Here is a 13,080-nt window from a genome sequence, read left to right on the forward strand (position 1 = left end):
ATGTAAATTTAATAAGACACCTCTACAAAATCTTCACAATGGAGCTTTCTGAACGAAATAAATCCATTGAAACATGAGTTATGTTAGCTTTGACTTTAATATAAGGTTTGTGAACGTCCTTCCTAATACGTATTACATTTATTGTTCTGTTTCGTTCTCTTTGTGTTTAGAAAATAATCATCACAACTGCAAACAAGAGGCACTCAAGCCACCCCATCTCTCTCTTGTTTTCAATCTAATTACTATGTAAATCCATGCAGCAGGTCCTCCAAAGTCTAATCAGAGCATCTCCTCTGATAGGTCACATGTGGAGCCAGTAAAGCTTCTCTCCATAGCTTGCATGGAGGAATCAGTGTAGCATAAAAATTAAACTCTGGGTCCACGATCAGTTGATGTCCGCTGTGCTGACGTCTAGGGCTTAAAAGAGATTTTTTGTTGTTGTTGTTGCTTATATTGTTTTTATTTATCTTCAATTTATTGAATAAATCAAACAAAATGATTTTTGAAATGGGTAAGTTTTACATTTTTAAATGAAATGAGAATAATTGTTAGCAGCGAGTTGCATGCATCACTGACTGTGCACATGTGTTTTATTACAGTCCTGTCTGGTAAGAATGCTCATAAAATTACCCTACTGAGCTTCTGCTGACGGCAGTGTGCTTGGAAATGAGATTTTAAGCAAATCTAATTATGACGCTGTCCACTCTGATCAATATGAACGACTGATTTGAAACATTTCAGTACAAGACAAAAGAGCGACCCCTGCTGGAAAGATACTGCAAACACACGCAGAGTTGCTAAACGTAATGATGAGTCACAAGCATAATAAAACACTGAGAACTAAATAATATTCACTCATGCACGTTTTCCCGAAGAACTCAACTTGTTTGGTTTTGAATTCTCATTTTTTGTTTAAAAAAAAAAAACATACAACAAAAAAAACAAACAAAAAAAGAAACAGTTTTTTTTGGGTCAAATCTTTGTGGTTTAGATAACAACTTCCTCTGGTTTCATCAACCAGAAACCACAGGAACTTTGATGCTTTATGGTGTGAATCAGAGCAAGGTAGAGTTTCTCTCTTTCTGAACAGAAAACGAATTATACATCTCACGTATATTGGTGTATTTGTTATTAAACAAATGCTTACAGTTTGGTTCAGGAAGGGTTAATCTTCCATAAGGCCGGATGGTATTGGAGATAACTTTTTCCCGATTGGCAATATAAACTGAATAGTGGATAGAACTGAAAAGTGTGCAATTAATTGTGATGTGGTGCATTTTACAGCATTAATTTAAATATGAATGGGCATAAATTGCTCCTGAACGTCTCACGAAGTTCTTGACGTGACATTTGTTGTAAATCAGAAACAAATAAGCCAACTGAATTCAAATGAATTGAAGTGGATGACCTTCATGACCCTTTGGTTTGTCGGTTTAAGATAATTTCAGTCATTTTGCCATAAAAAAAAGTTTATAAAAATAGATTGTTTGTGTTTTCTTGCTCGTCAGTTCCTAATTCCTTATTTAAAAATGTAACTTAGCAATTGGTTTGACAGAAATGAAGCCAATGAGTTAACACAACAAAAACACAAGTCATCTCAGGGGGGATTTTTGCATTTATTGAAAAAAAATATAGATATAGATATTAATAGAATTGTCAGTGCACAGGTAGAGAGAGCTTAAGATAAATATTTCCACCAGCACTTTGACTTGGCTGAGGGAACATTGAGAGGTCGGGGTCGGTAGGGTTACTGGGACGGCGTGGTGGTGGAGTTGGTCACTTTGGTCCGGTTAAGCTCCTTGGTTTTGATGATGTTCTTCACCCACTGCTGAGTTGCGTCGACACAGACCTCTCTACCAGCTTTCATTGTAAAACTGCAACAGAGACGAGGAAAGAGGCTGATTAGTTTCTCATTGTTTGTTGAAAGCCATGTGAATGCTGAAAACAATAAAAACATGCATTTGTTTTTCATTAGGCACATAAAAAAAGTAATAATGAACTACTTGGATTCAACTTAAAAGTGTTTCCTGATATCTAGAGATACTTACAGCACACCCTCCATGGGACAAAGAGCATCTGTGTATCTGAAGTTCACCACCGCAGACTTTTGCAGCCGCTTCGGAAAGAACTTGAAACAGCATTCATCTGGGCCGAAGGAATCTACAAAGATTGGTGTAAATAAAAATTTACTTTGCATGCAAAAATAAAACCTAGAACAATAATTCCACCTGGAAAAGAAATGCCATCATCGTCGAGACTCATTGGGACAAAAATAATTCAACTAGAATAGAGATTAAGTTCTCTCGTCACAAAGATGTTAAATGATGACATAGTTTAGTTAAGAAACTGGTGATCTTACTGGCATAAGACTGAAGAGCGAGGGATGACAGAAGCAGAAGGCAGGTCGCCATGATTACGGAGTTCTTCATCATCACCATGTTGTCTGTCGTCTGGTGTCTCTCAGGTGTGCTTGCAGGTCCGGCTGAGCTGTCTGTGTGTCTGCTCCACTCAGAGTCCCTTTTTATTGCGTTGCACCTCACATGCATGTGTATTTGCAGAAGAACAGGTTCCATGACAAAACCTTACCTGCAAAAAAAAGCAACAACAAAAAAAAAACCTGCGGTCATGTGGTCAACATTTCTCAAGAGGGAAAAAGCCCCGGGGTAAAAAAAAAAAAAGGGAGGTGGAAGGGCGATGTGCTGTGGGTTTCAGGCAAGTTCTTTGAAACTGAGAACGCCGCATCATCTCAGTTTCGGGTATGCAGGCATTTATGCGCCTGTAAGGGTGAATATATTTATGCTTTAGCATTTGCATGTCTGTGCAGCATGTGCAGATGCACGGTGGCTTTCCCACCTGTTACTACTCACGTTAATGGTTTGCTTTCGCCCACGGTGAACTTCAATGTCAAAGAAAGAAAAACAAAGGTCAATTTGAACAGAAAATGCTAATATTCAGTAATAAAAGTTTCTTTGGACTGGGTGGACCACTCCAAAGCAAGCAAAACATTCTGGTCAGATGAAAAGATTACTTTAATTTTAAATCGGCCGTTCATATATGGGGCTTCTTGTGTGCTTTGAATCATTGTCTTACTGTCCGGACGAATTCCTTCAGGATTACCTCATGTAAGTTATCCAGATTCTGAAGCAGCAGGACAACCCCAGACCACCGTACTACTACCACCTGACTGCTAGTTTGTTGGGATTTCTCTCAAATTTCTTGTTATTCATAAACACTAACACTAACTGAGGCCTGCAGGGCTTCAGATGTTGTTGAAAAACCAAACTCTCAACACTCTCTCCATGTTTTCTTTAGTTTAGAATAATGGCTGTCACTGTGGTTCCCTGCTGTCCTTAGAAAAATCTTTGTAACTCTTTCCAGCCCGTCTCCCATCTGTTCCTTGCTTTCATTGGTTCCTGCTTTGAGCTTGAATTACACCTGATACAACTTATTGCACTCCATCATGTTTAAGTGCTAATGCACACCACACCTTTCCCTGGGTTTTCATTTATAAAAATATAATATAAGAATATAAAACATTGAAGTTTGTGTTAGGAATGTGACAATATGATAAGAAAGTTAAAAGGTTCCCAATGTCCTTTACATTCCAACCTTTTCACTGGTTCGTTGCCGTTTTCTTCTTGCATCAGGTGTGCTTTGAGCACTGATGCAATATTTCAGGGTATTTCTTCATGAGGGGAGATGGTACATCGCTTTTTTTAACCACAATGCGTGGTGAAATTTTTTCTAACACGTTCGAAAGCAGAGAGATGACAGGAAGTGACGGGCCGACAGTAGACATTGTGGTTATTAGCTAGCATACCAAATCCAGCTTAAACTTCTGTTGAAAAAGCAGGTCATGGTCAGGTTTATGAGACAAGACTTTTGAGGAGTTTTGACAGGTGAGATTATATTTCTCAAATTATTAATCGAATATAAATTTTAATTGGTTTTCTAACATTTAAAGCTTTTTATGACCAAACTGTCACATTTTAAAGATCCCAAGGTTCTATATTACCTCAACAAAGACCTTTATTCTTAGACTGCAGATCACTAGAGTCTCTCACAGTAAAATAATGACTTCTACACATATTGAATTCCTTTTGTCATAAGAACCAGCTTCAGTTTTGGTTGGGTGTATAATCGCCTTCCCTATTTTTAACACTGTAGAGTTAATGGAAGACCCTGAGATGTCTTTTTAGTTATGCTGGTTTAGGTTAATGGGGACATCCCGTGATGTATCGATCACCTCTTCACTCTCGTTACTTTCCGTGTATGTAGGCAATTGCCATTTCTGCCTTCCTGTTCTCTCTCAACCTCAACGAAGCGTAGACGGTCGCCCGTCTCGACAAACTTTCATCCTCTGCTGTTTCTTTCCAGCTATCATCGGCTCCATGGAAGAAACCGATCTTAGAGCTTAGATTCAAATTAAAGTTGATGATATCTTCAAGAAGATATTCATCCTCTACAGAGAACAATATCCTCAAAGTACGTTCATATTGGGATTGTATTTAAAAACTTTTAATGCTTTACACACCAACTTTATTGACACATCCAGTAAAGATGTCACACTAAAATATTTCCATAACTGTTGATTAGAGTATATCTACTTAGTGCAGACAAATCCCATTATAAAAATAATTGATGTAATCGAAATTACTCACGCCACTGATACACGTTTCAAGGGTTATCCATATCGGCCATGTAGGTTTGTTGAGATTAAAACCTACATGGCTTTAATCCATGTAGGTTTGATGATGAGTATCATATAGTATGATGAGTATCATACTCATCATACTATATAATGAGTATGATACCCCTCATCATATAGTATGTTACTCCTCATCATAATATATGATGAGGGGTATGAAAAAACCCCTCATCATATAGTTATATGATGAGGGGTTTTTTTCTGCTTTGCACAGCTTAAAAAAAGACAATTTTTATCTAGAAAATAAATACCATACTCAGTTCCTGACATATTGCAACCATTAACAGTAACTAATTTAATTGGTACTTAGGTAATTCACCAACAAAAAGTGTTGTATAATCCTGAAATGGATGGATTATTGATTATTTTTAAAGTCTATTCTATTTTATTCAACCCCCCATCACTCTAATACCCATAAGTCAAATGCAAAAAATTAGGAAATGCACTAACAAGTAAAGGCCATATCTGTGGTGTTGCCACCAGCATGGTTCAACATGACAATGGTGGGTTCAAGGTGATATCCAGATTTAGTGTTTCCACTGCACACAGCCCTTTGCATGTCAACCAAAACCTTTCATTTTGATCTCATCAGACCAGCTGTTTACCATTTTCTCTACATGCAAACATTTTTTTGACATGGGGAAATGCCATTTCCAAATTTGTTGAGTCCCAGACTGATAGTTGTTCTGGAACGCTCCAGTTTGTTCAGCGTTACCCTGTGTACTTCTTTGAATAAACCTCCACATAATTTTCTTCCTAAGCTATCCGCTATGCTACTTGGTCTTCGTGATCCTGTTTGCTCAAAACCCTCTAAGACTTTCACAGAACAGTTATAGTACTGAGATTAAATTACACACAGGGTGGCTATTTAATACTTAGATTGCATCTGAATGCAGTTGGCTCCATTTGATTTTATTAATAGTTGTCAGAGTGAAGAGGGATTGACAATACAAGCTGCACATTTTAAATTAGTATTAGGAATAGATTTTGAAATCTGCATCTCTATTTCATTCCATCCCACAACTATGAATTACTTAGCATTGGTTTGTCACATAAAATCCCAATAAAACATATTAAAGTTTGAGATTCTAACACAACAAAATGTGAAGCATTTTAAAATGCTTAAACAATTTTATAAGGCCCTATAACTTACAGTATACAAGTTATAAGTTTATAAACAATTTCATATCAATTTGCAGAAAAACCACGGAGACACAGGATGTCTGACATTTTTTACAAATTATTTGTAAGTGCGTAGTAAATCACAGAAATTATAGTCCTGATTTTTAAAGACAAATAATTTAGTTTTTGGTTTGAGGAATAAGATCAAAGATGAATATTTTATCTACGTTCTCCTCATTCCTTGTTAGTTTTAACTTGGTTGTTAAGAAGCATTAATAATTAAATTAATGACTAAATTATTAGTGCTTCTTTATTTCAGACTATTGAGAAAACATTTCCTTCAAGTTTTTTTTTTTTTTTACAAACCTGTAGAGACCAAAATAAAAAAAAAACCCAACAGGAGACTGACTTCAGCATAAATTCCTCATCTGCTTACTCAAACGGAAACCTGTGGTTTGTAACAGAGGCAGGGGTACAACGCATCTACATGCTCGTGTAAAAACCAACAAAGTCAATGCAAAATTCAGCTATGTACAGTAGGCCTAACTAACCTTAGAGGCTGCACATTTGGCATTTAGTCAGGTGTGTGGGCTGTAGGTGCATAATCGGTGACTGCTAAAAAGAAATCCTTTGGCCTTAACCTCAGTCCTAAAATTAAACCGGTATGAAATATACACACCACTGATGAAATGAGTACAAAAATCTTTGAGAGTAACAAAGTGAAGCTTTACAAATCAAAGTGTTGCTCTAGTTCAGAGCAAAGTTAATAAATACAAAAAATGTTGGGAGAAATGATAGAAATTAAATGAGCGTGACCTGACACGAAGGACCTGAGGTTTGATGGAAAGTGTGAAATGGAAACTCTGCTTGAGGGTTAGAGAAGGGCAGAGAGGCATACATCTGTATCACAGATCAGCAAATTCCCACCGCAAAATTACCCGTCGTATACGCTTACCTTTAGTCTGCGATTATTTTTTTTTTTTCTTAACGTCTACCCAGGAAGAAATATGGTTAGAAATTCTGAGAACTAGATTTTACATGATGTTGAAATAAAATCAACTCAAAGAGCGGAAACGAAATTTCACTCATTACCTAATAAGGCCTTGCAACTCAGAAACAGATGAACACTTTTCATGTATGTATCAACTTTGCGCCAGATGAATCTAATTTCTCCAAGCAAAGAAATAAATCTAACAATTGTATGCAAATTTAAAGTCGAAAGCAGATAATTAAATATAGAAAATAAAAAGACATAACATGTCTTGTTATTGCCTGACATCAAATCAGACTCAACTTTTTCTTAGGTTAGTTGGGATAATAAAATGTACGTAGATTTTGTCAAAATCAGAGTAATGAGATAATGCTTTACTTTCTTTAAATACCAAGCCTTTAAACATTTTTAAGAAATCCCAGATAATACCATCATGGTCTCTGTCTCTCAGGCAAGACAAAAGATACAATATAAGCATTGAGCATAAATAGAAATGTTGACTTTCACAAGTCTGGTATATCTCTGGGTATAACTACCAGATGGGTAAAGGTTCAACATTTGTCTGTTAAAACAACGATGCAGAAGTAAAAACAGTATGAGCTGAAAGGAAACTCAGGGAGAACGCACCCATTATTCCAAAATCAACATGAGAAGCAGGATTAAAGTTAGGAAATGCACCCAGGGACAAAGACCTTAACATTTGGGGACAAGTCCTGTGGTTTGATGAAACTAAAATGAAAGTGTTTGGCTATCATGACAATTGTTACATTTGGAAGAAAAAGGGAGAAAACCTAACACCTTTCGTTATTCTTCCTTTTAACAAATAGAAATAATTTTGGCGATCCTAACTGCCCCCAAAGAGAAAAGATTTGATCTGATTTAGTGTTAAACTGAGAAAAAAGTCCTAAAAACTGAGTCTTTTCATTTACAGCCATTTTCAATACATTTTAATATTTTTGAAAATGTGATTTATTTCAGTAAGTTAGTACACTAAGTGAAACATTATACATATAAATTACACACAGATTGATGTTTTCAAACCTTTATTTCTGTAAAGTGTGATGATTTTCCTGTTACAGCTAATGAAAACACCACATGTAGTATGAGAATTGCTGCCACAGAGCTCTGTGCTAATGCACAAAAAAACCAAACGAACAACTGAAATAGGGAAAATAGAGAAATATTTGACAACAAATAATACTCATGGATTAGAATAATACTCTGATTTTAGTTTCTTTTATTGGCAGTGGTTACCTCAGATTAGAGAGAGGATCATGTGTTAACCTTACCTAGAATCAAGATGACACTGGCTTGTGGCAGGCAGCAACATAGCACGTTGAATCTCGTGAAAAAAAAACTGGTTAACCACATCAAGCTGACAGGAAACATTCAGCACATAACAAAAAAGCAACGATTGTTTGGGTTTTAAATGATATCTTGTTTTCTAAGTAATACTGTAGTCCGTCTGTGACTAAAACACAACAGCACAAGCTGTTTTTAATGTATTATAACCACTATGTTCAATTAACTTTGAAATAAAAACAAGTGAATCTTCTATTGGCAAAAATTTTAAAGTGACCACTAGGTGGCAGTAAATGCAAGTCATTGCTAAATTATTTCTTCGACTTTGTGGTGACTGTAGATAAAGCACAGAGCAGAAGTATGAAGTATTTTTTAATATACATTTGTAGATGGTTCTTCATAGTTGATTCTTTGATTCACATTATTATCAGAAAGCACAATAAAGACTTCTGGTCAGAATTAAAAGGCAATGGTCATACGTCCCTCCAGTTTTAGATTCTCTTTATTAGCTTCCTGCTAAATCAAGAGCAGAAACTTAAATGATCCAACTCCACCACATATCAGTGATCTAATTGTTTCTGATGTGCATTTTACCAGCAGAGCCATATGGTTGCTAATTTTGGCAGGTTTTTCATGCATTAAAGCAAAGAACATTGCAGACATTATTTTCCCCCCCAGTGATCTTTGTCAAGCTACATATAAATCTAAATACTGTTCTTAATTATTCTTAATAACTAGTTAATGCCAATCTCCTGCTGCCATGAACTATGTTCACCTCCGAGATGAGCTACTGCTGTTATCCACTCTTGCTTCTGTGTTGTTTGTTCAGCATCTCCATTTTGACCTCTTAACCCCCCACCACCGTTAACCTCCTTAATGATGGCTGCACTTACTGAGCAGAATATCTGGCTGTTTTTTTTTTTAAGTTGTTCTTGATCACTTTTTTTTCACATAATTTCTGACAAAGTTAATGACCTAATTGAATGAATCAATTATAATTTTCCCTACTGTCAACATTTTAGTGTCTGTTGCCTTTTGAATATTTCCATTCAGACTTCAGTTTTGTTTCTCTTAAGTGACTAAAACATAGAAATATGTCTTAGTTAATAAGTGATGAATATTGTACATATATAAACACATCTGAATGCTTCATGCCCACAGAGAAAGTATCATTGTCCTGATTCCATCAGTCCCTGGTTTAGTTGTTTTGTTTGTCTTTGTTGAGACGTTGCAAGCTTGATTTAAAGAAGTCTGGTCTATAAATGTCTTACTTTGTTTTGCTGACATTAGGTTTAACAGTGGAGCATTTTCTCTGCCAGCAGGCTGGTTGTCTTGGAGAAACACCACGATGAAAACTCAGGGAACTCTGCATAATGTGAGGAATCAGAACCTCCTTCCAGGATGAAGAAGATACTTTTGCTCAAACTACTTAAGAGTTTCTGCAAATTACTGTTCATCCAAAATCCATGGCTATTCAGCATCTAATATCCCTTTATTTGTTTATTGTTACCTGTATGTAGAACGGATCTTTTCTTTAAATCAGTACATGTCCGACAAGGGGTAAATAATTTTAGAGTAAAAATGTTAAATTTTTATTTCTAAAAATTAGAAATGAAATTGTCTAAATGCTAAATGCGAAACCCAATCTTAATCCCTTCCTTCACTTGTTTACCTATGAGATTAAGTAATCACTGAATAAATGTTTCTGCAGAGCTGTGAGGCTAAGCCTTCATCACTTAGATATAAAATGTCATCACATCACAATTTATAGATGTGTGTGTGGAACTTAATCATACCTACTATTGTGTTTGGGACTAATTCTGTCAAATTTGTCCCGGAAAGCTATCGCTAGCAAATATTTGGCAATGTGCCTTTCAAAGCGGAACAAACAGAAACCAGAAAATCTCATTGTTTGTTTATCATTTTTGAAAACTAGTCACGGCTAAAACTTTTGAGGTTGACAGAAATCCTGTTCTTCACAAACAGAGTTATTAGCTTTCTTTGTCAAATGTTCTACTGTATAAAGTTTAATGGTAAGCCGTTTAAAGGTTTTAAATCCTCTTTTTATTGTGGCATAAATCCAGTTTGTCGATTTGTTTTATTCAACAAGTTGTAAAAGAAAAGTTTGGTCCTGTTGAATCCTGTGTAGGAGACATTAGTGGTGCTTGCTGGACTCTCTTGGGGGAGCTGAAAGCAGCTAAACTTCTCATGAAAGTTAATGATGATTGGATAAATTGTTAATTTGTGATTACTTAGCAAACGTCTTGTCTATAAGGGAACATGATTAAGACATCTCTTGCATACTGCACGTTTTTTAAATTTTTTTTTAAAGAATCTGTACATGCGTGAGAATAGAAGCGATGTCCTGCTGTCTACAGCTGAGCCCATCTGGTGCCTGTTCTTACCAACAACATAATGTTCCCAGATAACATATCAGAAACCTCCTCATCCTGACTTCATCTTATCTAACTGTGATAAAAATTCACGTACAACAATAACCGAGCCAGTGCATGTGTAAAACATAAGGCGACACTCCCTAAACTCAAGGGAAGGGGGTCAGATTCCTACTTGGAGCTTCAATTTCAATGAATTTAGAAGCAGAATTGCTGTTGTTGCTTTGTCAATAAGGTTAATACATTTGTTTGCGTATTTGATTCATGGATAGAATACATATTATTGCGAGCGATGCATAAATTTGACATTTCATCTGGTATTTTTAGAGAGGAACTTCCTGTAAGTAAACTAGCAGATATCAGGAGACGGTGGAGGAAGCAGCCAATCACAATAGCATTCAGAGGAATGAGAAATGTTCTGCTCATTTCTTCCTCAGAGATATCTGAACTATGCAGACAAGATGCATTTACTGCACTTTAGTTAAATTAATACCTGATAAAAGTGAGCTTTGAATCAGAACCGACTGCAAAATGTGATAAAATCCTTTTTTTTTTTAAATGTTAATCAATAGGAAGAGTCAAAGCTCAAACTGGATTGGTGAAAACAAGCATGGATGCGTGTGTGTTGATGTTTGTTTCTTTATGTGTGTGTCGGTGTGTGGGGGTGTGTGCGTGTGTGTGCATGCGGGCGTGTGCGTGTGTGTGTATTTTACAGGATGCTGACCGGGTACATGACCTCTGTTCAAGCCAGGAAGAGGTTCAAGGAGAGTTTACGAGGACTGGGGATTATTTCTAAAGCAGACCGCTTTATCCACAAGATGCAAACGGATGAACACAGCTAACAGGGCGTCTTTATCAACTGTACACTCTTTATTATTCATTAGCAGTAATCTGTCTTTTTTAGTTTGTTTTTTTCTTTAACTCGGCTGTTTTGTGTAGAAGGAGCTGAAAAAGTATTCCTACCCCCCAAAACTTGACATTTTCTCACCTTACAAACAGAATCCTGAAATGTAGACCAAACACGACAGTGCAGTGGAAGGAAGTTATTTATGTATAAAGCAATTTTTAAAGTCTTGCCACATTTTCTGGTCTCGAGCCATTCTAAAACAGTATTATTTCATAATATGCTTTAATCTATAGTTACATTCCGTCTCTGGCTGGACGTTTGGGGTCGTTATCCTGCTGGAAGATGAACTTCTGCCTCAGCTTGGAGGAGCCTCTGACTTATTTCCTTTCAACGTATCCCTGAATCTGACTCCATCCGTCTTCTCATAATCTCTAACCACCTTCTCTGACCCTGCAGGAGAAAAGCATCATGTTGTGGAGTGTCCGTCTTTTTCCTTGCTTCATCTTGCTTATCTGATCAGAGAACCTTCTTCAATAATTGCTGTATTCCCCCACATGACTTGAAGCAATTGTTTAAACTTAAATCCTCACGGTTTTCTTTTAATAATAGATTTTTTTCTTGATATTTTCCCACAAAGAACACATTAGTGCATTATGACACTGATTTATCCTGTTGACATATGTTGACACTTGGCTTGGGGTATCCCTCAACTTCACAATTATGCATTACTTCGTTTTGATCTATCACACAAAATTCAACTTATATCTTATACGATTATGAAACAAAATAAATTAAATTCAGAGGAAAAAGACCTCGCTTCGTCACTTTCACTCCAGTTTCGTGCGTCATTGTAAAATCTCCTTCTCTACATGTTGAATCCTTGCTCTCTCCTCCCCTCTTTTCACCTTCAACAATAATCTTTTCTTTCCCAAAAAATACCTTGTAAGGTTCAGGCTTGTTCTGTTTACCTCAAAAGCCTTGAACTTCTGCTTTCAGAGAACCTTTTTCACTTTGCCTTTACTATTAAGAACGGTCTGGATTTGGGGTTGTTACAGGACAAAAAGCAAAAAACAAAGTTAAAGTGACAATTCATTATTTTTATGTTAAACAATATAAAGACAACAAATGTTTTTAAAAACAGATACAGCAACAAATGAGGTTTTGGTGTCATTTTCTCCCCTGAATTATTTGCACTGAATATCCACAGCAGAACGTCACAAAAAGTATCAGTCATATTTATTTCACATCAATTTTTTTCTACATAATTTCTCACAAATACCATCGTCCCATAGTGATCCATCTCAAATGTATGCAACCTCTTTTCAAAATGTAAATACAATTTTTCTTAACACAAATGAAATGTTGGTTTCTTTCTGCATAAATGACTTTAACTGCAAACCACAGAACTCCTGGATCTGCAACATTGCTTCAGTTTCACACAACATATTAACTTCCACACACACTCAAAAGTCTTGGCTCTTCCTCCTCCAGCCTCACAACCCATCAGTCCTCAGGCCTCATTCTCAACATCTCAGACCACCAGGAAATCACTAAGGATATCACCACCCCTGAAGATAAGCATAAAATAACTTTCAGAAACCTCCGATCCATCTCCCTCTTTGCTCTTCTCTTACCACCAAGATGTCCGCCCACCCTTCCTTGCCACCTGATAACCCATCTGACTTTGTGATCTACTACAAGCACACACTCTCCTCTT

General features: G+C 36.4%; 1 protein-coding gene across 1 annotated transcript; it reads right to left on the bottom strand.

The window, feature by feature from the left end:
• Positions 1–1,597: 1,597 nt before the first annotated feature.
• On the bottom strand, positions 1,598–2,530 carry LOC116734348 (C-C motif chemokine 4-like). Its single transcript, XM_032585676.1, has 3 exons — positions 2,360–2,530; positions 2,049–2,160; positions 1,598–1,874 (listed from the first exon to the last, which is right to left on the bottom strand). Exons 1-3 carry the CDS (start codon positions 2,436–2,438, stop codon positions 1,748–1,750), a joined length of 318 nt encoding a protein of 105 aa, XP_032441567.1. The 5' UTR covers positions 2,439–2,530; the 3' UTR covers positions 1,598–1,747.
• Positions 2,531–13,080: the final 10,550 nt, after the last annotated feature.

The sequence above is a fragment of the Xiphophorus hellerii genome, chromosome 15 (genome assembly GCF_003331165.1).
Source record: "Xiphophorus hellerii strain 12219 chromosome 15, Xiphophorus_hellerii-4.1, whole genome shotgun sequence".
In the NCBI taxonomy this organism is placed as follows: Eukaryota; Metazoa; Chordata; class Actinopteri; order Cyprinodontiformes; family Poeciliidae; genus Xiphophorus; species Xiphophorus hellerii.

What these genes read in the sequence shown, in the direction of transcription:
- LOC116734348 (XM_032585676.1), bottom strand. Translation starts at nt 2,438, where the DNA reads ATGGTGATGATGAAGAACTCCGTAATCATGGCGACCTGCCTTCTGCTT. An exon ending in CGCTCTTCAGTCTTATGCCA is followed by an intron (nt 2,161 to 2,359) that starts GTAAGATCACCA and finishes CAATCTTTGTAG; the next exon opens with ATTCCTTCGGCCCAGATGAA. An exon ending in TGTCCCATGGAGGGTGTGCT is followed by an intron (nt 1,875 to 2,048) that starts GTAAGTATCTCT and finishes TCTCTGTTGCAG; the next exon opens with TTTTACAATGAAAGCTGGTA.